At 34.5% G+C, this 26442-nt stretch overlaps 1 protein-coding gene across 2 annotated transcripts in view; it reads left to right on the top strand.

Moving 5' to 3' along the window:
• LOC138331352 (espin-like) overlaps window positions 1-22536 on the top strand; it is a 32259-nt gene extending 9723 nt beyond the window's left edge. The window contains exons 7-16 of one of the 2 annotated variants that reach the window (XM_069278916.1): window positions 103-246; window positions 2623-2858; window positions 3294-3512; window positions 3934-4027; window positions 4264-4466; window positions 4646-5072; window positions 5612-5921; window positions 7769-8213; window positions 9225-9247; window positions 15334-15473. In XM_069278916.1, the coding sequence (XP_069135017.1) occupies window positions 103-246; window positions 2623-2858; window positions 3294-3512; window positions 3934-4027; window positions 4264-4466; window positions 4646-5072; window positions 5612-5921; window positions 7769-8213; window positions 9225-9245 (2099 nt within the window). In that variant the 3' untranslated portion in view covers window positions 9246-9247; window positions 15334-15473. Of the gene's footprint in view, window positions 1-102; window positions 247-2622; window positions 2859-3293; window positions 3513-3933; window positions 4028-4263; window positions 4467-4645; window positions 5073-5611; window positions 5922-7768; window positions 8214-9224; window positions 9248-15333 lie in introns of both variants that reach the window. The other variant, XM_069278915.1, reaches the window with a different exon arrangement.
• Window positions 22537-26442: the final 3906 nt, after the last annotated feature.

A 26442-nucleotide genomic window follows, 5' to 3' on the forward strand; every position in this document is an offset into this window, starting at 1 on the left:
TTTTATTAATGTTTGTTTTCTCAGACTCAAAGTTTGACGTTCATATCATAACCTCTTGGACTTGAAGGAATTTTCAATTTTATTTAACTATAAATTTGACAGGTTCACTGCTAGCGTGTAAGATCATCGTAGAAATAGGGGGAACAGATTGTATATATGACCGAGATACTCAAGAGAGGACGGCACTCCATCTGGCTTCAGTGGGCGGTCATGGGGACATCGTCAATTATTTACTGGATCATGGAGGTAAGTCAGCATAAGTCAGCATAAGTCAGCAGAAGTTAGCATAAGTCAGCATAAGTTAAAATGCCAGTCTCTTCAGTCATTACATAGATCTGACCTTTGAATCAAACTGATATTATTGACCAATCAAATAATACCCTGTAGGTCAGCTCACTCAGTCGGAACTCGTGGATGTCCCACGAACGAGCATTCTCCAACATGTACATACAGTCGAAACTCGTTATCTCAAAATCGCTTGAGTCGAAATTCCGGTTGAGTCAAATTAATTTTTAAGTCCCGTTTTTTGTCCTTCTTTGTGTATGTATTTTAAGATCGAATGACTCGAATTTCGATGACTCGAAACTCTGGTTGTGTCAAAGTCAATTCCTGGTCCCTAGAACGGATATTCAACGAAAAAAAAAGTCGCTATCTCGAATTTAATTTTAGTCAAAATTTTAAATAAAAAAAATATAACATTGATACAAACAATTGAAATTCACCTGTGGTTTGTCGTAACACGTGATTGGTTTACCTGCACATATCGCGATCGGTATTTGCAGATTCAGGCCTATGGGAACATTCTACAACAATGACTGCTAATTAATAATTGTTTAATAATCCTCTCAAGTCTGGCTTCCTTATTAGTGTCACTTGACAATTGTGACTTACCTGTACATAAACACGACGTGTGTTTACACAATCGCATTCAGCATGGCTCGATCATGACCGGAAGCGTGTTTGTTTACTAATCATTAGAAACGAAAGTGTTTTCTAAGGTTTGTATGGAATGTTGATAGTGCAAAATAATTTAACAAACCCACAATGTTAAATGTTTAACTAGTCGTTACAGATGTACTAGTATCTTAGCCTACAGTAGTCATACAATATATTTCTTCGTTGGTATAGAAATCTACTTTCGTTTCATTTACCGTAATTATATTAACCGGTAGAAATGAAGAGTGTAGTCTGCTCACGGTAGGTAAAAACTATTGTTTATTTTACTATTTCGAAAAACCATTAAATTCTGAAATAAGAAAGATGTTTGTTTTTATTTGTTCATGTACTACATTCTGTATAAGTTTGATGTATGAACCATTGAAGTCAGTATACGTATAACCACCGGGAAATCAGTGTGCATGCCTTATAATCGTAATTCAATTTTTTTATTTACAAATGTATTTAAAAAAAATCCCAAAACATCTGAAAACATACAACTAAAAAGATTTAATACAAACCTTTTAAGTTGGAAAATCACGATAATATGCTGATCACGATAATAGGCATGTACCCGGCTGTCATAAGATATAAGGACCGTTGAAAACCACGTTCTGACCAAACCTAATGGCATTACGTTTGAGTCGAATTCCGGATGAGTCGAACTATTTTCGTTGGTCCGTTGAATTTCGAGATAACGAGTTTCGACTGTATATATCACTTTATGTAAATTACTTTCGTGGAAAATGAAAATTTTCCTGTACTTATGAGGTCAAATAAACTGGATGAGATGTTTGTCTTATATTTAATTAATTATGACGTAAACAATAAAAATGTGATTTTTTGCCCTTTGACATTTGACCTCTGAAATTCTGAATAGCATGCAATATGCAGCTGACCATAAAGTATCGTCATACAAAATATTTTGCTAATCACTGAGTGGCCGCGACCCAAAATGATACCCCTCCTTCATGAATTCATTCTTTGTAATATTTTATTTCAAAACTTAAAGATGCTCCACCGCCGACAGAGCTTAAACGATGCTCATCATTTGAACAATAATTGGTGTTTAATCACTGTTCTAACGAAGGAGATTCTTTTGTACCTATATACATGATAGAAGGTATAGCAAAACATTCGTAGACTGAGTTTTCGGTCAACATGTGTTATGTTGAAATCTCGAACTGTGCCTTTGGCCTCAGGCAACAGTTACGTCCTTTAGTTTAACACATGTTGACTGAAAACTCAGTCAACAAATGTATAGTGTACAATGTTTGGTTACAGACAAAGTTTAATGTGCAATGTTTGGTTACAGGCAAAGTTTAATGTACAATGTTTGGTTACAGACAAAGTCTAATGTACAATGTTTGGTTACAGCTGACCTGACAGCGGTAGACAAAGTCTAATGTACAATGTTTGGTTACAGCCGACCTGACAGCGGTAGACAAAGTTTAATGTACAATGTTTGGTTACAGCAGATCTTATAGCGATAGACAAAGGTTAATTGTACAATGTTTGGTTACAGACAAAGTTTAATGTACAATGTTTGGTTACAGCTGGTCTTATAGCGATAGACAAAGGTTAATTGTACAATGTTTGGTTACAGACAAAGTTTAATGTACAATGTTTGTTAACAGCCGATCTGACAGCGGTAGACAAAGTTAAATGTGCAATGTTTGTTAACAGCCGATCTGACAGCGGTAGACAAGTTCAATGCCAATGCTTGGGACTATGCTAAGAATCGACAGCTTCACTATGTACAGCTGATCATCATGTCACATCAGCGACAGCGACTCCAGAGTAACCCAACCTCCCCGATCCCTAACGGACTCGGCCTCTCTCTCATCTCCTCCAATGGATTCATGGGCACGCTCGGCTCCATCAACGGTGACCATAACGGCACCGAATACGAACACATGATCGTAAGTCAAATTAATCATAAAACTTTGTACATTTTATTTCGCTAGGAACATTGATAACTATTGATTTATCATATCAGAAAATATTGCATTCAAAATTAGATTATACATACTTCAGGATGTAGTGGAAAATTTTAAAGATATATCTATGAATGTATTGTTATTGGGAGGAAACTAGGCTTTAATCATCATGAAAAAATTGGTTTGAATCAATATTAATATTTCTTGCAAGAAGGATTTCAGGCAAGGCATAATTATTTTATATTTTAAAATCTTTTTAAAATTCATAACTCTTGTCTCTATTGAAAGAGGCATAAGTGTTGTATATTTAATAATCTGGAATAAGTTATAATAAGCAGTTATAGGTCCTGATTTGTAAAGATTTGTGTCTGACTTGTCTAACTTATATTTGATATACTTCCTTATTTTCTGATGCAGAATACACGAGGTAGTTTTGAAAATCAGAATATGCCTATAACGCCGCCCCACCCACCTAAGCGACCTCGTACCGAGAGGCGGAGTATTCGTACACCCTTGAGGCGGTCGACCAGTCTAGTAAGTGCTCCAGAGAGAGAGCCTTCATTTGTACAACAACCAGACGATCGCTACACATCTAGTGCCGGGGGTGATCTGAACCGACGGAAGGAACGGCTTGATGTAAGTTTGTTTTAACATGGGCATATTTGTTGTTTATAGGAAAATCAAACTGCCGGAAAATTGCCAGTTTAAAATAATAATGTTAAGTTTGATGCATTATGATCAGGTTTCATTATATTTAGTGCCATGATTATTTTAAGAACAGGCATTTGTCTAAAGAACAACAAGATATTAACAAAAAATAATAATTTGTTGTCACGAAAATGAATACATATAATTCCTAGCTGTTTTAACTGTGAAAATATGCAATTAGTAAAGTCACAACCTATTGTGGTGAATTAATTTGTAACATATCCTGTTACTATTTATAGACATATTTAATGGTGTCCTGGTCTGTTACTATTTATAGATACATTTTTTGGTGAGTTTGTACCTTGTCCTGGCCGTGGCCTGTTACTATTTATAGATATTATATTTACAGGTGACGGTTAACACAAGGAGTACCCCTGACATCCTCCCTGTTCACAATAACAATAACAGAGATGACGTTCCCATGGTTACAGATGATAACCACGGTAAGTTCTACATGTCTATCGATTTTATTTTCATCAATTACTCAAATTAGCAGAGAAATATTGCATTGCAAAAAGAGTAAAACAAAGCATATTACAAGTTAGAAGATTAAAGTAAAGTGCTCTGTCATCCTTGCATGGTGGGCACAGGCCTTGAAAAGTCCTTGATTTTTTTGTTCAAATTTCTGTACGAACCATGCCTTGGTCATTTTGTTGAGTTCTGGTTTTACATTTCACAGGTGAGGATGATATTGATGATGTAAGTGCCGGAGGAATGGATGTATCTGACATTGAAGACGGAGATGAAGAAGCTCCACCTCAAACATCCAGGCTTCCTCACCGACAAGACAGTGGCACCTCCCGGGACCATATCCAACCTCGACCTCCTCCACGCCAGCATCCGCAGCAACGTCCAAATAAACCTTTATATGCTCAACCACTTGTAAGTACAACCTACTTTTGACATTAAAGTATCTTCCACATCAAATTATAAAATGTGTCTTTTCCTGTTTGATAAAAGATTTTATTTTGAAAAATGAGACACTGACAGAAATAAAAAAGAAAACTAAGACATCTTTTATTTTGATATGATCAAAGATATCATTTGTCATTACAACCCAGGAACCTCAGTATAATCGAAGGACGAATCAGGGATTCCCGCAGGACGGGAATATTAGCCGCGATTACCGTGATCCTCAGGAGAACCGAGACTACAGAGAAGCACAACGACAGCAACAACAGCCTCCGTCTCCACCTAAGTACCCTCTGACTAGTAATACCAGAGTTATCTCCCCTCACTTCAATAACCAGCCAGTGAACCCGTCTGAGAGTTTCCCGCCCAGTCGTCCTCGCCCGGCACCTCGTCAGCCACAACCTCTACGTAACACGCCGCCAAGACCTCCACCTCCACGACCCACACCCTCGCCAGCTCGACCAAGTTCTGGAGTTCGTGATCAGCTACAGAGTCCACCTGCTACCGACCAAATGAGGCCAACCCCTCCTCCCACACAAGATCCAAACCGACCCAATTCTGGTTCAAGACCGCCAGGTAAGATTTATACTTTGTATTATGTAACTCTGATTACAAAAAACAAGGGATTTTGGCATACACCATTGATTTTCTATGTCAGTAAAATGAAAAGGGTATTTTTTCCTTGCTTTTCCCTTCTTTCTCTCTTCCTTTAAAGCATTTAATACACACATGGTAAAAAAATCAAGTTGCTTCGTTCAGGGATTCTAAATAGCAAAAGGTCAATGATTTTTCATAGTTCCATAGCAGTTTTATGCAATACTTTGGGTATATTTCTTTGTTTGGACATCTACACAAGCTGATACAGATATATGCTTTGATACTTCCTATTCTCAGTGAGAGCATTTTCAAATTCAGCAAAAGTGTACATCTTTTGATATGGGACTAATTTCTTTAACATACCTTCAGATCCTACCACTTTCTGTGCCATTTTTGGTTACAGCCAAAAGTTTGAAAAATGAGCACCCCCCCCCCTCTTTGATACAAACACCAGAGCAAAAACATTTACCAGTTTGTAAAATACTAAATTTTTCAATCTTTGATGGAACTTTGTTCAGGTGTGGTTGAAGGACGTCGAATACCTCCTCCAATGTTGACTCCTCTGGAAAATGCACCTGTTCCTCCTTCCATATCTAAGATGGAAAAGAAAGAGAAGAAAAAGAAAAGAAAGAAGAGAGAACGGGAAAGGGAGAAAGAAAAAGAGCGAGAAACTGACCTGAAATCTCCTCCTATGGACCTTGAGCCTCCCAGAGGCTACGCTGCTCCCTTACATCCCCCTCCATCAGCAACAGTTCGACAGCAGCGAGCCCAATCTGGGATACCGGCCCCTCGCTTCTCTAAACAACCCCCTCAACGACATGAGTCCAGGTAGGTTTTGTCCATGCTCGATGAGCGATACAGGCCCTCTGGTTCTCTTGTTTAACATTTAATGAAAAAATGAACATCACATTTAGGGTATTGACTATTGAATATAGTATTTTCCACGTTCATATGACCATATGAGATAGCTTGTTAGAATTGTCGAAAGCCAGAGTGAATATGGTTATTATTATACATATAATACGGTTGAATAATAGGTATATGATATATGATATGTTCAAGATAAGTAGATGTTATAATAAATTTGTCCAGATATGAAGATGATATGTGATATGTTCCAGATATGTAGATATGTAATATGTTCCAGATATGTAGATATGTAATATGTTCCAGATATGAAGATGTTATGTGATATGTCCCAGATATGTAGATGATATGTGATATGTTCCAGATATGTAGATGATTTGTGATATGTTCCAGATGTGTAGATGATTTGTGATATGTTCCAGATATGTAGATGATTTGTGATATGTTCCAGATATGTAGATGATTTGTGATATGTTCCAGATATGTAGATGATTCATGATATTTCCAGATATGAAGATGATTTGTGATATGTTCCAGATATGTAGATGATTTGTGATATGTTCCAGATATGTATATGATTTATGATATGTTCCAGATATGTAGATGATATTGATATGTTCCAGATATGTATATGATTTATGATATGTTCCAGATATGTAGATGATTTGTGATATGTTCCAGATATGTAGATGATATTGATATGTTCCAGATATGTATATGATTTATGATATGTTCCAGATATGTAGATGATTTGTGATATGTTCCAGATATGTAGATGATTTGTGATATGTTCCAGATATGTAGATGATTTGTGATATGTCCCAGAGATGTAGATGATTTGTGATATGTTCCAGATATGCAGATGATTTGTGATATGTTCCAGATATGTAGATGATTCATGATATTTCCAGATATGAAGATGTTATGTGATATGTTCCAGATATGAAGATGTTATGTGATATGTTCCAGATATGTAGATGATATGTGATATGTTCCAGATATGTAGATGATATGTCATATGTTCCAGATATGTATATGATTTGTGATATGTTCCAGATATGTAGATGATTTATGATATGTTCCAGATATGTATATGATTTATGATATGTTCCAGATATGTAGATGATATGTGATATGTTCCAGATATGTATATGATTTATGATATGTTCCAGATATGTAGATGATATGTGATATGTTCCAGATATGTAGATGATATGTGATATGTTCCAGATATGTAGATGATTTGTGATATGTTCCAGATATGTAGATGATTTGTGATATGTTCCAGATATGTAGATGATTTGTGATATGTCCCAGAGATGTAGATGATTCATGATATTTCCGGATATGAAGATGTTATGTGATATGTTCCAGATATGAAGATGTTATGTGATATGTTCCAGATATGTTGATGATATGTGATATGTTCCAGATATGTAGATGATATGTCATATGTTCCAGATATGTATATGATTTGTGATATGTTCCAGATATGTAGATGATTTATGATATGTTCCAGATATGTAGATGATTTATGATATGTTCCAGATATGTAGATGATATGTGATATGTTCCAGATAGTATATGATTTATGATATGTTCCAGATATGTAGATGATATGTGACATGTTCCAGATATGTAGATGATATGTGATATGTTCCAGATATGTAGATGATATGTGATATGTTCCAGATATGTAGATGATATGTGATATGTTCCAGATATGTAGATGATATATGATATGTTCCAGATATGTAGATGATTTATGATATGTTCCAGATATGTAGATGATTTATGATATGTTCTAGATATGTAGATGAAAACATGGAAGAGGATCATAGTAAAGAGGAAGAAAGCAGTACCAGCAAAGACATGCCTGTTGTCAACGGTTACGCTGTACCGATGAGGGAAGGCCCGACCCGATCAGCGAGGCCAGGTCAGAGCCGCCTTCAGCCAATGGAGAGCGAGGAGGAGTATGAGGACGATCCAGACCACGAAGATGAGCCTAGCGACATCAGGGACCATAGCGACCATCATGAGCCTGGCAACCATGGTGACCAGGGTAACCATGCGGATCATCGACTCTATAGAGATGACAGAGACCAGAGAGAAGATTACAGGGGTGATAATGGTGACCAACAGGAAGCTATAGATGAAGAGGAGGATGTTGGACCTCTGATTCCTCCTCCACAGGGATTCAGGGGAGGTAACTCCCGTGCGAGCCGGCCACTTGTCTCTCAGTCAATCCCTCAGGTAAGGAAATTAATGTATTATACGTAATCTTTAGGGTGAATTCTTTAAGGTTATTTTTTTTTTTTTTACATTTCAATCTTCTTTTCATGTTCTACTATATAAGTGCAATATTGCTGAAAGTTGCAGCCTGAAATGATCCTGACATAGTCCCGAACTATTGTTATTTTTCACGTTAATCCAAATTCCAAGATGGCCATCATCTTGAAAATACATTTTAAACTTCTCAAGTTCTACTAAATATGATTTAGCTGAAACTTGCATGAAATGTCCTGACCAAATGTTAGGGTTAACCTCCAAGATAGCCGCCACAGCCACCATCTTGAAAAACACATCCTAAGTGCTAAAATTTGTATGAATGTAAAGGAAGGGCACCCCAAAAAGTGTTCTTATTTTTCAGACTTCCCAAAAACACTGCACTGTCTGTCCAAAATCCAAGATAGTCTCCAAAGTCACCATTTTGAAAAACTTGATTAAGTACATTTTTTCCTATGCAACTGGTTCTAAAGTTGTCAAATGTTCTTGCACCAGATTTCCAGTGGCAAAAAAAAAAAAAAAAAAAAATAAGTTTCTCACACGATCTCTAGTGGATTTCCGTTTTCTTCTATTTGATACAATATGCACCAGAGCATGATTCAAATCAAAGAATGGATTGAGGTAGTAAAGATTTCTGATTGTGTGCCGAGTCAAGTAAAATGGTTTTGAATTTAAGCAATCAAGAAGGATGAAAAGTGAGGAAAAGCACTTGTGTGACATGGATACTTAACTCATTCAACCCTGAAAACACATTTGAACTCTTCGAATTCAAAGTTTGGAACAGTTCATTATGATTTTTCGGGGGTGAATGAGTTAATTATACTGATTGGGTCTGCTTTTTTGTTAACTGTAATGTATGTTATCAAAAACACATCTGAGGTGTACAAATGTCAAACATGTTGCAGTTGTATTATCTATTATGTATGTACACTTGACATAAGGTTATGGCCGTTATTACAAGGCGTGTTTCTTCATCAGGATAACAAAAGTGTACAATAGATGTAAGTACTAGTATAGCTCAATATCATGTCTGCATAAATTGCATGTTGTCATATTGTTGTGACACACATACAGGGATGCTCTGTTGTACACGTCTGTAATGCATGCCCTCCCCACAGGGATGCTCTGTTGTACACGTCGTAATGCATGCCGTCCCCAAACCAGATGTCGTCTTGTCACAGAAAATGTTCTTATGCATGAGCGTGTCTTCAGGTGTTCTCATTCGTTCCGGTTTAATTAACTGGTGGATTTCATCTGCAGCTAGATATGTTCTGGTAATTAGGCTTTTACATCAGGAAAATTGAGGTCCAGATAAAAGTGTGTATAAGTTATAATTAAGTGGAAAAGCAAAGAAGATCGGTTTAGGGTCGTTACTTGCGACATACCTAAGTTGATAAAAAGTGTGTATGTATCTGGGCTAATATTAAGAATTACTATTAATGTGTGCAATGTTGTGTGGCTAGTAAATTTTGGCAAAATATGTAATAGAAATGTACATATTTCAGGAAAACAAATTCCTGAGAACATATTTCTGTCACCAATTAACCATGCCATTATGATAACTTGTGTCTATAGCAAGTGCAAGGAGCGCTTTCTTCACCTGATTCAACTTTTCAAAAAGCGTAGACATTTTATTCTTTTTGGCATTGTCATGCAAATGGTGATAATGTTTGGTTATGTTTTGTTTAACTGGTCAGAGCTAATAGAGCTGATGCTCTTACGTAGCTAGATTTGTCTGTAAGCATGTGTTATTTGGTGTTGTACTTTCTCTCTCACTATATGTCTACAACCCCACAGGTAACTCTCTCCGGGGGGTGGGGTTTAGAGGTGGGGTGGTGTGCTTGTCTCTCACTATATGTCTGCTACCCCACAAGTAACTCTCTCAGTGGGGCAGGGTTTAAGGGCGGGGTTGGTGTGCCTTCTCTCTCACTCTTATGTCTGCTACCCCACAGGTAACTCTCTCCTTGGGGCGGGGTTTAGGGGCGGGGGTGGTGTGCTTTCTCTTTACTCACTTTATTACTGTAGTCAATGTCTGCTTCCCACGGGTACAGCACTTGGTAGGGCGGGGTTTAGGGGCAGGGGTAGTGTGCTTTCTCTTCACTCACTTTATTACTGTAGTCAATGTCTGCTTCCCATGGGTACAGCACTTGGTGGGGCGGGGTTTAGGGGCAGGATTAGAGGGGTTGTATATGTAGGTACTGTGAGTGGACATATGTGTGTGTACTCTTGCTGACACAGTGGTCTACTTGATATGATCTGCATTGTTTCTTCAGAAATTCTTGTCCAATTACAAGGAAGCTTTCATAGCGCTTTTAAAGAACAAATTATTCAAATAACTCGGGTGCTGAAACTTTCTTAATCAACTGGAAAAAAAGACATCGTTTCGGAATTCTTTCTTTACACCAAAAATAGTCCTTAAATGACACTTCTGTGGATTTGGTATTATGATTGGTTGATATATTTAGACATAAACCACTGATTCGCCTGCCTTCTGACCCAGAGAATAAATGGTGATGTTGGTCATAGATGGAATCAGGTCAACCTTAGAATTATAACCGCCTCACTAGTAAGACCATTTTTACTTAGACCTCGGTGTGGTCTTAACTTGTAGTTTCAGGGTAAGGGAGACAACTCAGTGCGGACGCTTGAATTGTGACAGATACCTTTAGTTCTTCAAGCATTAAAATAACCATCATTCAAGAAATATTATTGTGTACAGGATGCCTATTTTGCAGCTATAAATGAATTATTTAATTTGTTTAAAAATAACAGTAGATGACTGGTATATAATATGAAATTATTTAAACAAGTTTAATAATTTGATATGCCAAAAACCTTTATACAAGAATTATATTAAAGTAAATTAAGTATTTAACAAATTTCAATCTTTCATCGACTTTTTCCGTACACATCAGACAACTGCCCAACACCAGGTGTACATGTGGGCCTCTGTTGAAGCATGCAATTTATGGACACATGACATTTCCCAATGCCCTGCTATTTAGCGTTGTGGGTGCCCTATAGTAATCAGCTTGTCTGTTTGTCTGTGTGTCTGTTCATCTGTCAGAGTATTATGGTAATCTGAAATGGTTTCCCATGCCATCTAGATTTGCTATGTAACCATTTGGGCTAACGGGATTCAAAATGGCTACTTAGCGGCTTATATAATTGATACCGTACATACTCTATACTGATGTGGACTTGCAGTACAGACTGTTACACTGGTGGGTCAGTAGTTTAGTGGAGCTCTTCCTGACTTGCCAGTTTTTTAATTTTGCTTAGTAATACAATCAATTAATGTGCTCTCCATATTACTAATCCTGCTTTTAAAGGTCTTTTGTAGAGTTATCTGCCCTTATAAAAGGGATTGTTATGTATTTGAATTGTACTTGTGGGAACATTACTGTAAATCAACATTCTTTTGCAGCTGCTATCTAGAATTTGTGATTAATACAATAATTCTCTACCTATGAGGGCCGGTTGTGACTACAAAATCACAACCCGAGGGACAATTCATGATCATTCAGGATTTACCTCGGGGGTTCTGAATTTATTGTCACACCCTCATAGGTAGAGAATGACTCTGTTTCTCTCATATACAAAAGAAAATGATGAGATAATAGCAAAAAAAAAAACATTTTCACCGCAGCATGAACATGATTTCTTCAACTGCACGTCATCTACAATGCACACCACAGTTACACTGCATGAAGTCATGACGTCACGTAATTGACTTTAGATTCAAAATGTTAGCGTGTGCAATTTGTCGATATCCTAGGTGTTGACAAAGAAATCTCTGACGGCTAAAACCATTCATAAATCAGTGAATGGTGGGAGAATTTCATTTCAAAATTTGCAATAATTAAAATTTGCTATAGAAAATTTCAATAGAAATTCCAATCAATATATCAAGAATGTAAATGATAATTGGCATAGATAAACTTAGGCGAATGTATTTGGATTGTGAAAGTTGCGTAAGTTAATCGCATGCGAAAGAATGTTGGTTTAACAATATGATGGAACATAAAGAAAGCTTCCAGTCTGGATAATCCAGATACTGCTGATATTTCCCAGCTTTTTTGATGAAATAATTTATCATTTGTTCTTTATTACACTAATTGCCTTTTGTCCATCATGGTAGGTCATGCATCATCTGTCATGTATCTGTTTCTAGTTCTGCAAAACTAATGAAGCAGATTTGATCACTGAAATTTTGAAATTAGGTAGATGGTCAAACCCAAAAAAGGGGGGATAACCCTGGTGTCATTGTCGGCTTTATAAGGTTAAGGTTTTGGTGCAAGGGCTGAAATACTGTTATTCGTAACAACTGTATGACATTGATTTCTACATTATATAACATAGGATAACAACCGTTGTGATGGGTTTGAACAATCATTATAACAAAGAAAATGCAGGATTTTGAGAATACTTGTATATGTATCAGAGCTCAGCTGGGTGATTGATTGCTTTTCTTGTCTTGTTAAAAGTGTTGTCGTATCGAATTTTGAAATATTATAAGCTCTTATCAATGCAGCCTACCAAAGTGATTGTTATCTTGCCTAAAAATAGAAAATGTTGAAAATTTGTTTAAATGTTATTATACCTGGTTTATTTATATGTAGCTATAATATGTAGGACAGAGGAACTCTATGATAAAATATATGTATATCTATATGACATGTATACAATGTTTTGATCATAAGCCTCAAACAAATTCACTGTACTATAGTCACTATTAATTCACAATATTATTAGACATCAATTCACCATAGACAATGTAATATAGACTAATACACAGATGAAGACAGAGCTGTCAAAGTATAGAAATGTTATATCATATCACATATAGTGGAAGAAATAATTAGAGGACAAAACTTGTCACTAAATAAACATACCGTAAACAACTCACATAGAATCTTCTCCTGCACAATGGTCAGTTCACTAGATGTCTTACCACAGTATATAACGGTCAGTTCACTAGATGTCTTACCACAGTATAAACGGTCAGTATTCTAGATTACTTACCACAGTATAATAACAGTCAGTGCTCTAGATGTCTTATCACAGTATAACGGTCAGTTCACTAGATGACTTACCACAGTATAACAGTCAGTTCACTAGATGTCTTACCACAGTATATAACGTCAGTATTTGATACTTACACAGTATAACAGTCAGTGCTCTAGATGACTTATCACAATATAACTAACGGTCAGTTCACTAGATGACTGACCACAGTATATAACGGCGTATTCTAGATTACTTACCACTGTATAACGGTCAGTGCTCTAGATGACTTATCACAATAAACTACAGTCAGTTCACTAGATGACTGACCACAGTATAAACGGTCAGTATTCTAGATTACTTACCACAGTATAATGGTTAGTTCACTAGATGACTTACCACAGTATAACGGTCAGTTCACTAGATGACTTATCACAGTATGACGGTCAGTTCACTAGATGACTTATCACAGTATGCGGTCAGTTCACTAGATGACTTACCACAGTATATAACGGTCAGTTCACTAGACACTTACCACAGTATAACAGTCAGTTCACTAGATGACTTACCACAGTATAACAGTCAGTTCACTAGATGTCTTACCACAGTATAATGGTCAGTTCACTTAGATGTCTTACCACAGTATATAACGGTCAGTTCACTAGATGACTTATCACAGTCTATAACGGTCAGTTCACTAGATGTCTTACCACAGTATATAACAGTCAGTATTCTAGATTACTTACCACAGTATAACGGTCAGTGCTCTAGATGTCTTATCACAGTATAACGGTCAGTTCACTAGATGACTTATCACAGTATGACGGTCAGTTCACTAGATGTCTTACCACAGTATATAACGGTCAGTATTCTAGATTACTTACCACAGTATAACAGTCAGTGCTCTAGATGACTTATCACAATATAACTAACGGTCAGTTCACTAGATGACTGACCACAGTATATAACGGTCAGTATTCTAGATTACTTACCACAGTATAACGGTCAGTTCACTAGATGACTTACCACAGTATAACAGTCAGTTCACTAGATGACTTATCACAGTATGACGGTCAGTTCACTAGATGTCTTACCACAGTATATAACGGTCAGTATTCTAGATTACTTACCACAGTATAACAGTCAGTGCTCTAGATGACTTATCACAATATAACTAACGGTCAGTTCACTAGATGACTGACCACAGTATGTAACGGTCAGTATTCTAGATTACTTACCACAGTATGACGGTCAGTTCACTAGATGACTTACCACAGTATATAACGATCAGTTCACTAGATGACTTACCACAGTATAATGGTCAGTTCACTAGATGACTTACCACAGTATAACAGTCAGTTCACTAGATGTCTTACCACAGTATAATGGTCAGTTCACTAGATGTCTTATCACATTATGAGGGTCAGTTCTCTAGATGACTTACCACAGTATAATGGTCAGTTCACTAGATGTCTTACCACAGTATAATGGTCAGTTCACTAGATGACTTATCACAGTATATAACGGTCAGTTCACTAGATGACTTACCACAGTATATAACAGTCAGTTCACTAGATGACTTACCACAGTATAATGGTTAGTTCACTAGATGACTTACCACAGTATATAACGGTCAGTTCACTAGATGACTTACCACAGTATATAACAGTCAGTTCACTAGATATATAACAGTCAGTTCACTAGATGACTTACCACAGTATAATGGTTAGTTCACTAGATGACTTACCACAGTATAACGGTCACGAGAGTCGAAACATGTCAACTACTATCTGATTAAAAAATCAGCTTACTGGAAGGAACTAATGGTATAACTAACGGTCAGTTCACTAGATGACTAACCACAGTAAAACGGTTAGTTCACAAGATGGCTCAAACTACAGTGCTAGTTATTCTCTCATTACATCATCAATTCTACACATATGTAAAAGTGCACTTCAAGAAAGTATTAACGTTTCAGAAACTGAGAATTCTTTAGAGAATGTTACATATCAGTAATAAGTTAACTAATGGAGAATAAGAGAGATTGTACATAAACTTACAGCCTGTTTTTGTGTTACAGGACAGTCGTAGCTCCAGAATGATTCCTACCAGTGCTAAACCACCACTTCCAATGAGTGGGCGGAGTCGGGATAGCTCTGCCTCCGGTCGTCACCATAAGAGTCCATCTCCTCATCGCCGATCCCGCCCCCACACAGGCCGATCCAGTAGTTCATCATAACCACGCCCCCACATGGACCGATCCAGTAGTTCGTCGTAACCACGCCCTCCTACACGGGCTGATCCAACATTTCAACATAACCACACATACAGAGAGGGCATTCTGTCCTCTGCTTATATCTAAATCTTCAAAACTGTATAGATATCTTCTCTACAATAAGTCTCAACATTAAGAGTGATCAGTGGCTACACCAAAGTTTGTTTTTATTATTTCCTAGAAAGAACAACAGCTACGAATCTTCTCAGATTGACTTGTAAGGTCTGCTTGGTTCATATCTACCTTATCCAGGTAATTCAACCTGAACTGGACTAATAGTAGCCATATTGAAAAGTCTCGCCGCTGTACAAACCTTTATATCCTTGATATATCAGATAATTTAAAGAGGCAAAGAAGAAAAAAGCAGAGATATGAATCTTCTTTCTGACTGGTATAGATAATTCATTGGTGGATGAGCAGTTGAGCATCTCTTGTTCAGATGAATTTCTCAATTCTGTTAAGTCTCTCAGTGTAATTATACAAATCTCCCTAGTAATAATGTGTCCATTCTGTCTCAAATAAGGTACATACCGTATTCAACCCAGCAAGTGCCCAGGACACCTAAAAATTGAAGTAAATACGGAGATGCTTAAAGAAACCAATTTGGACTAGCCATTCATAAAATTATTCTACAATGTAAGCCATAAATCAACTTTCAAAAGAAATCGGTAAGGAAACCCAACACAAATTTCATATTTTCAGTCGTTTCAATCGAAGTATGTGAAATTGAAGCCTAAAAAAAAAAGGAGAGGGGCGTTTATAGGGATGAAGGTGCTTATCGGGTTGAATACGTACGTAATTACATAATAAACAGTCCTATATTGTCTGTTTCATTGGAGTGTGTACAGGAAGTGCTGTGATATTCTCAGATCTCCAGTTAACTTATAGTTTATACTTTTTGTATATGATTCGCTGGTCGTTGTGAGTTTTACTAATACTCAAAAATCTACTTATTTCACCTTTTGTGCCAAGAATTGAATATATCTGATTAACAATCTTCTCCGTTTTCTTACTCGATCTGATTGGTCACGGGTTGTGGTACTCATCCTCACATTGTCTCTCACTCTCTATCATACAAAATCGGGCGATTTTTATTCTCATAGATTTAATCATCTTTTCATTAAAATTCACAGCAATAATATATTAATATTGATAAGAATGGTGATTTAAATGAATTATTGATCTGAAATATTGAATGTCCAAGATATTTTTTCTTTGGAGATTCGATATTTGGACTAATAATGTGGTCTTGAGCTGCAGTGATCAGAAAAACTAAATATCGTGTTATAACCATATTGAGATAATTTCTATTTGGTCAGTAAATTTAGTTTTATCTTTATAATTTATGATAAAACTTGTTAAATTCTAAGATTGAAGCTGATCCAATATAATTTAATGTTATTCACATCCTTTGTACTCGGCAAAAGTATAATTGGTATACAAAATAATAAACAGTCATTATTTACTTGATTAATGGAAGTTTATAAAGTGATAAACGGTCATAAAATCTAGCTTTACCTGATCACTTTCGTCTGATTAATTGACGTTAAAATTGTCATAAATGTTATTTTTTGCTCCTTTTGATTAAGAATTTAAATCCGCACAAAAGAAATTATCGCCTTCGATTGGTTAATTTTAGTACTGATCGTTCTGATGCGATGATATATTATTTTTGCACCTCTTTAGTTAAGGGGAGATAACTATGATTACGAAAACAAATTTCCGTTGTTAAAAATATATGTTAATAATATTGCACTGTTACTGAATCCAAATCCTCACACTTATGCTATATTGCAGCACATTCCTGAAATTATCACAAATTATTTATTTAGTATAGTTGATGAAATTATCCGTCCAGCCTGCCTTTCTAAAGGTATGATAGCTATCTTTTGTTACTATTAACAGATAGTACATGTATATGTTTTGTTATTTATTAAATTATATGTTATATACATCTATATATTACATAGTCCAAAAGTAGAAATACTTTGTACAGTTTTAATACCCGTCCAAGTGTCCGTCCACTTGTGTTTGTTTTCATACCTTTTAACAAACGTTTTATCTGTTTTAATAACATTTTAGAAAATAATGAATTATTATCATTGTTTTGCCATGATATTGATCTTTTAAGTGTTTGTTGTTCCACTTTTAACATTCCATAATTGATGATTATGTCAAACTTTATGCGTTATTTTCTAGTGTTGTTACACTAAACAAAGGCCTCTCCCTGCTTTACTCAAATCACAATCAACCACAATATCATCTATCAATGTCTAATTATATGCCTAAGTTCAAAACTTCATTTAACAACTCCTTCACCCCTGAAATTTCAAAATGGACTGGTCTAGTCTTTGATTAAGAAGAGTCTAAAGGTGTCTTCAGGGGTGAATGACTGTTAATTTTCAGACTAGCAAAATTTTACTTTCCTTGATTTATAACACAAAAGCTAGATATAGAATCATGAGTTAGATTTCTTGGACGACAAAATTCTAGTTTTGGTTCCAGTAGCTGTAATATTCAACAGTATTTAGTAAAAAAATAAAAATAATATGCAAATGCATTTGAATAGACATGTATTTGGATTTCATTTCTATTTTTTTTTTTTGTAAATTTATAGTTACACCATTAATTCAACTGATGCTTCATTTTTGTGCCATAGACAAAAAGTATTGGTTTTTTTTTTTTATTAAATCATTAAATTGATAAATTTTGAATGGATATTCCTGGATAAAAAAATCTAATTATAACATATTCTGTTAATTCAAATTACTCTGTTACTGTTTCATAAAGATTATGCTAGTTTCTTAAAGACACTCCACCGCTGACAAACAACATTTTTTCTCTTTCAAAAACAGTAAGAGACGAAGTATTTTTCTCCAGTTACAAAAGGTACTTACTTTACACCATTACCACCATAAAAAAAGTTTGAGTGTCTAATTTGACTCCAAGATGAATATATGAAAAATAATTAATTGCATCCTAAAAAAATTCCATGGCACTATGTCCTATATGGAATGAAGTACTGATTGCACATTGTACAAAGCAAAATAGGTTAATTAGACATACACGATTAAACACCAATTATTGCTCAAATAATGAGTATCATTTATGCTTGTCGGCGGTGGAGCATCTTTAAACAAAAGTAAATTGTATCAAAATGTGACACTTTCTTTTACAACTTATTATTTTAAATCCTGTGCACACATATTTAATATAAAATATCTGTGATAAATTTGCATCTTCAGGGGTATTTAATAGCACTTTTCATAATTAGCTTAAGGTTTGATACATTTTCCCAATTTTCTACTTTTTGTGTGGTGCCATTTTACACTCATATTCTATTTTACTGTTTCATTTTTCGTGTTTTAAATATTTTTGACTTGTCTGTGTGTTATGTATAATAACAGAGAGTATACATTGTACTATGTATAATGTCAAATTTTGATAATTAATTCATTGATCACAAGTTATAGGGTATTTGCACAATTAAACCAATTCTATATATATAGACTAATACTTTTAATAACATCTTTTTGTGATTCAGGGTTACCTGCCCTTGGGTAACTTGGCAAGCATTGGTAAATAGTTTGAGAGAGTAACGTCACTTTTACCTATAAACTATACCTTTTCTCACACAATGCAAAGAGTGATATCATTTTACATTTAAAATAATTTTTCAACAAAATAATAATTTAGGAACATTTATTCTAAATTTTGAAGTGAAACCTAGGTCTAAAAGGTCCAATTTAATGCTTGCAAACCATCCAACAATTTTATACAGTGTATGGTTATTACAGGGTTACCTCCCTTGCGGGTAGGTATCGATTGTGACATCATTGATTTCTCTGAAAAGTATGACGTTACATTCACGAAAAAATGACGTCTCAATCAAAAGCTAATTTCTTGTAACCTGTTATACACTGAACACAAGTTTGCATACTTGATGCCATCCTCATTACTCCAGTGGTTGCTATCACTGATGTTATCTCCACCCCTGACTATCTCATAGTAAAACTTTAGGCATGCAGAGATTTTCTTTGAAGATTACAAACAGAGTGACGCCCAACTTCAAAGCAACATAGTCAACCACAGTGTACCGTTAATCGATTCCATTGATGATGATGATTAATTTACATGTGTCTTCTGTTGCCTCCAGTTTCACTATGAGATAGTCCAGGGTGGATATAACGTCAGTGATAGTAACGGCACCCCTGGAGTATCGAGGATGGTTTGATGTTTATGTACAGAAAACTTTGTTAATTAAAGCCTTGTAATTAAACTAGCACATTTCACTGTTCATAACATCATGTCCAGCACCACACTCAAAGTTGACGACCATTTCACTTGATATTTCACTCGACGTCAATATACTTGTCTTTAAAACTCTTCCATAACATACAGCGGCCTTACTTGTATGGAGCTTTTGGATGTATTTTTTACTTGTGATTATGTACATAATTACGATATTCTTTATTTTGATTACAAATTTGCTTTATTTGAGATGAAAATTCATCGTCCCACTGAGCTCCCATAGGTGATCGCACTCACTACGCTTCACTCGTGATAAGTGTAGCGTAGTGTAGTGCAATCATCTGTGGGTCTCCCACGATGGTGATAATGATATCTTTCCAATTTGTTAAAGTGAAACATTTGCAAATTAGATGTGAATATGTTTCTTATTGATGAAAACAAAGATTAATTTGACTTTTGGATGAAAATCACAAGTATATAGGTTTAATACACTGGATTTATAATAATATATTTACAAATTATTAATGTGAATTAAAATTACAGATGAGTTAAAATTTTGTAGAATCTTAATTATGCATTATCCATTGATATTTTGTATGAAAATCTCCATAAGTCTAATTACTAATGTTCTTATCTGATTCTCATTTTGTATGTCTATAATAAATACCTAATGACGAGACAAAAGTTTTAAGTGCTAAAATGTATTTCACTCCTCCCACTTGTTAAAGTCATCAATTTTAATATTTCATACTAATTTTATCAAAATCTTGATTTTGTGCTCCTATTCTGGAAAATGATTTTCTTTGACATAAGGAGATCTTGATTCTAGAAGATTGTAGTTTAATTACTACACAGGAGCTTTATGTCGAGATTTGATAAATTTGATCTATCCGTCCATTATCGGTGTCCAATGTGATCCTTGCCTGTATGTATCGATTAGCAGCGATGAAGAATTATATTGTCCACATCGTGTATTCACATAAGAAAGCCAGTTTAGGACTAGGTTTGTAAATTATATTAGACTTCACATTGTTATTATAATTTAGATAATTTGTAAAGTACAGTGTGTATTCAGTGGCACATAGAGAATGAATAACATTGGGGAAAAAATCAGGATCATTGATACTCGTCTTATTTTTTGAGTATTAACTTAATTGATTAATTAATTAGTTAATTAAAGATTAAAGATACAGTCAAAATAACCGAAATATGACAAAATTACAACATACTTAATTTCCTTACTATTTGAATTTTTGATACTTATACAATAACAGAAAAAAGTCAATCAAAATCTATACCATTGAATGGGAAATAAAAAAAAATCATGCATATTTTTGGTTCAGAAAATATGCTTATACTTTCAAATACAAAAGAAATAGATTCTCTTTGTAATTTTGCCTCAGTTCAATCCTAGTTTGACTGGACTATATTTTTTGGGAAATACAAAACTTATGATATAAAAAATGTAACTATACCTGTTTGTATCAAATAGAATAAATAAATATCTACGTTTAAATTACTTAATTGACAGACACATGTGTCACTGAACAAATTTTGAACGAAAGCATTGGTCTTATAAGTGATTTGAAATATACAAAATCTTTGTTGTTATTATAATAATTTATAGCTATCACTTAATGTAACAGAACCCTGTGTACCATATAACATTATTTAACATGTATTCATTAATAGAGCCCTTGTACCTAGCCGTTTATATTGTTAGAAATTTGTTATGTATATAATAATATTTATAGTTAGAAACTGCATACAGCAAATTCACTCATATTTAAATACTTACCAGACTGAAAATAGACGTCTTAGTTATTAAAACAATAATTGTTGATTTTAATGTTAATTGTAACAGTTTTAAATATGTCTAATTATCACAAATCATTTTATGACATTTTGCCAATTTAAGGTGTCAATGTTATGTTCTACAAATCTAATCTGAATATTTACAGATTATGGAGGTCAATTAAGACATGGTTAATTATTGAGATTCAAAAACTTGGTGATATTGAAAAAACTACTGTATTATTTTCACGAATTTCGCGATTATGTTAAATTCGTGAAAGTTTATCTCTGCAAAACAAATATCTTCCACACTTCTTGCACAATTAAATGGAAAGATATTTCTATTCAATTTTAAATTTGCAAAAATCAATCTCCGCAAAAATGCTTTGATATGGAGGTGGTGAAAAAGAAGTCGCAAAAGAAAGTTGGTTTATAGGTACATAATTTAATGGAACTGTGTTAGTGCATTTTGTTATTTAGCATGCAGGTCTATATACACTGTACTGCAAGGCAAGTGAAAAGCCAACATGAATGAAAGTAGGGGCAAGCCTCATTAAGTATCTGTTCACAGAGAAACAAAAATCTTTAAACTCGTATCTACGGTGTATTATATTAACAAATCTATAAGAAAATATGTTGCTTTAAAGTTGTTCTGAAAATGGAAAAGATATAATTAAGTTTTTTTTTAATTGCAAAATTTTAATATACATGTAGTTGGCTTGAAATGCACATTTTGTCAATAAACTTGTTGATTTGATTTCCCCCACCTTTGTTGGGACCTACACCTGTATGTATAGTGTTTGTCTTATATAGACACAACTCTCATGTGATATATATTTTTTATCTTTGTACCTTGACTGGCTTATCAGTTAGTGGAACGATTTGCTGTAGATTTTCAAAGAGAGATAGTAATGAATGCAGATAGCAGGAGTATTTTACAAATAAAATGCTTCATATATCAAATGATCGAGTTTGGTTTTTTTTTGGTTTTTTTATTAGTTAAAACCTACAATCATGTCTTGATATATCATCTGATTTAAGTCTACCCAAGGACGTATATGAGAAGGATAAGTCACACTGGGTTTTGGGGAAGTACAAGGCAGGAGCTTTTGTGTTTGTACACTGACCGTGACGTTGGTCGACGACTGATTTTCCTTTGATATCCGCCGGCGCAGCCTTTGATGTAGCTTGCGGGTGCGAGGGTTACCGTCTTACTTTCTGAAGCGGGCAGTCATTTCATGGACTGTCGTATTTTTTTTAACGAAAATTAAAACATATCCTCTAAATCTTCCGCCCTTAAATCAAGTAATAAACGTTGTAAAATTCAATAAACTCTACATTGGTGTTTCGTTTGACTCGATAAGACAAGTACATGTATTTGTTGAGAAAAACGGTTTTTATTCCCGGTTCATAGGCGTCTCGCGTGGTGTTCAGTGATGTAAAGAGACAGTCACGAATCCTTCTAACTTATAAATCCTTGGTCTACCCTATTAAGCACATTTCTCTGTAAACAATGTGCATTTATCAAAATGCTTCTTGGCATTTATATAACTCTATAATAACATAAAGCCAGTTGTTTTCGGGTGTCAAAATATAATTTAAATTAAACGAAAGAGAGAATCAAATTTTAACAGTTTTGAAATTTTACAATTTGCCTGTGTGGGTGTATATAATCACGTTGAAATTCATAGATCTTTGAGGTGATTTTAGTGTCAAACAATTGCAAAAACTTAAGGATCTTGTGTCATAATACATATGAAGTGATGCGTCAAGTGTCTGAAGTTCTGATAGATGTTGCACCAAAAATTCAAAGGTGACTGACGCTGATTTTCTTAATGTCTTTTGTCCTGATCTAGGTACCTTCAGATGTTCGGATATAGCAAGAGAGATTTTTACAGGAAAACAATGACAAATTGATACAGTTTCTAACAACTTTATTTTATAAAACATGAAATGTATAATTACATACATGATTTTACATTGTATCCAGGCATGTATCAAACATCATGTATACAATTAATTAAATTAACAACCATGATACATGTATATAAAAAGTTAACACTCCAAACTTTATGGTCCAATAGAAAAATATTTACATCTCACCAGTGTATAATATATTTATCACATAATCCGCCTGATATCCAATATGGCTTTGTTTCAAAGATTCGATATTTGCTTGCCATGGGTGAAAAGCCTTGGACTCCAAATTTCTAATCCCTCTGTAATCTCCAGCACTAATTATACTGGCTAAATTATATATCACATTACATTATAGCGACATGTGCAAAAATATTACATGGGCCAAGTCACTGAATATCTGGCAGATAATGTAAGAAATATAAATTATGTACATTTGTCAACAACATTTTGATTTTATAAATCACTTCATAGAAAATATCTACATCTTACCAGTGTATAATATATTGATCACATAATCCGCCTGATATCCAATATGGCTTTGTTTCAAAGATTCGATTTTTGCTTGCCATGGGTGAAAAGCCTTAGGCTCCAAATTTCTAATCCCTCTGTAATCTCCAGCACTAATTATACTGGCTAAATTATATATCACATTACATTATAGTGACATGTGCAAAAATATTACATGGGCCAAGTCACTGAATATCAGGCAGATAATGTAAGAAATATAAATTATGTACATTTGTCAACAACATTTTGATTTTATAAATCACTTCATAGAAACCAAGTTTCATGGCACAAAGATAACGGAAAATTATGAATGAATTAAAGTATGATCTGTCAAAGGTACCTGACATGGACTTGTAATAATTATAAAGATAAATAAACTTTGATGCTTGACACTCATGGAATGTTTATACATGGCTGATCCTGTTTACTTTGATTGGGTCAAGGTCACAGGATCAAGGTCATTCATTTGAACAAAGTCAATGATATGTCATACTAGCACTCTTATATGTCTTTTTATTGATAATTTTTATACACATAATTACAATCAAAAATACATATTAAGTAAGAACAAATTGGCCTTAACAGTCATCTGATTATCAATTTATAACAACATGTAACTTTAGATGTACATACATCTTAATAGAACAAAATTGATACAATACAAAACATCAAATGGGCTAAAAATGCTTATTTTTCTTTGACAAAAAAAATATGACATTGTATACCAAAGAACTTTACAAAATGAATGAACTTGTCAGTTTCTGATATAATTTATGTAGGTCAAGGTCATCCAAGCTACAGACCGAATTTCTGAATACTTAGACAGAATTTCTGAATACTTCAGATCTTTAACTTACTGAGTTGTTTGAAGATTTCCATATACAATCATTTGACCCCTGTGACCTTAAACTGCAGCTAGCCCTTTATTCCAGCTTGATACAGACTCAATATCAGATGACCTCATCAAAATGCTATAATTGTATGCTGTATTTGCGTATTACAGAGTTATCTGCCCTTGCAGGTAGGTATTGATTGTGACGTCATGTCTTTTCAGACATTATAATTGATATCTACCCGCAAGGGAGCTAACTCTGTAATATGCAAAGACGGAATAATACATTTTAAGGGGTGATTGAATTATTTGTGTATTCATTTTCAATAAACACACTCTAAGCACAGGGACTTGACATATAGCCAGGGTTTTGAAATAGAAAAATATTACTACATACGTACATTAGTTGTGTTTGTTAATATCTTGCAGAGATTGTGACATTGTACAATGGTGGGACTCTATGATGTCAGAAGGTGGGGTTTTGGTTTTATTTGTTTAACGTCCTATTAACAGCCAGGGTCATGTAAGGACGGGCAAATCATGCTCAAACACTTTGCTGTCTTGAATCACAGTATTGATATATCTGATATAGAAGGTAAAATGGGTTGTGAAGACCAAACATTTGGTTATTTTTGTGGATAAAAGTTTTCATGATTTGATCTGAAAACATGAATATTAGCTGTTTTAGACTTTCATGGGCTATAAAAATAAATATGATTCAACTATATCTTAATATTTTGCTGATCAAATTTTTCGAAATTAAAGCCATGGGACTAATACATGTATCACATGATTTATACCTGATAATGTTTTTGCAGTACTATTGTTTCTATATGATGAAATGATGTCAAGAGATGATATCCCACGCTAATGTCATTTCAGCGAGAAGATTACAAAAAGTAACTTTCCATCACCATTGGGGATACTATCCCGCACAAACGTTATCGGGTATCACATGGTACGTGAATTAGTCCCATTGTCCTGCGAAATTGTGAAAATATCTTCCCTGCAAAATTAACCAGTATGTGTGTAGTCCCGCTTCACTTTTACCTTGTTTAAGGCTACAGCATGGAAAACAAATATTGTACACAATGCATCGTAAAAACAAACATAAATACCACTATAAAGAGCAAAATTAGGATTCTACTTTAATTTGATGATAATCTGCAAAATTTTGATTATAAGTCTTGATCCCTACATCTTTAATATGAAAAGACAGAATTTAAATCTACAAATCACATTTGATTGTAGTCTACAAGAAAAGAAAGTGTAAATTTGGTCATGGAAACAAATTTATACAGTATACAAAATATTTACATACATGTATAAAATTAAAGTGAACTTTGTAATAACATTTTACATACCATCATCAACTGAATCTTTTATCATAAGTAAAGTTGTACTTCCTAAATGCATCTTCTAAACCATTAATATTCTGTAGGTATAGAATACATCAGTAACATGAGACAGTCCATAACTGATAAACAAAAACATTCGTCAAAATTTGTCTTCTGACTGACCATCAACTCACTTACCCCTGAATTTTAAGGATGGACTAGTCTAGTCTTTGATTCAGAAGGGACTAAAGATGTCTTCAGGGGTGAATTAAA

This window comes from Argopecten irradians, chromosome 9 (genome assembly GCF_041381155.1).
Source record: "Argopecten irradians isolate NY chromosome 9, Ai_NY, whole genome shotgun sequence".
NCBI classification, from domain to species: Eukaryota; Metazoa; Mollusca; class Bivalvia; order Pectinida; family Pectinidae; genus Argopecten; species Argopecten irradians.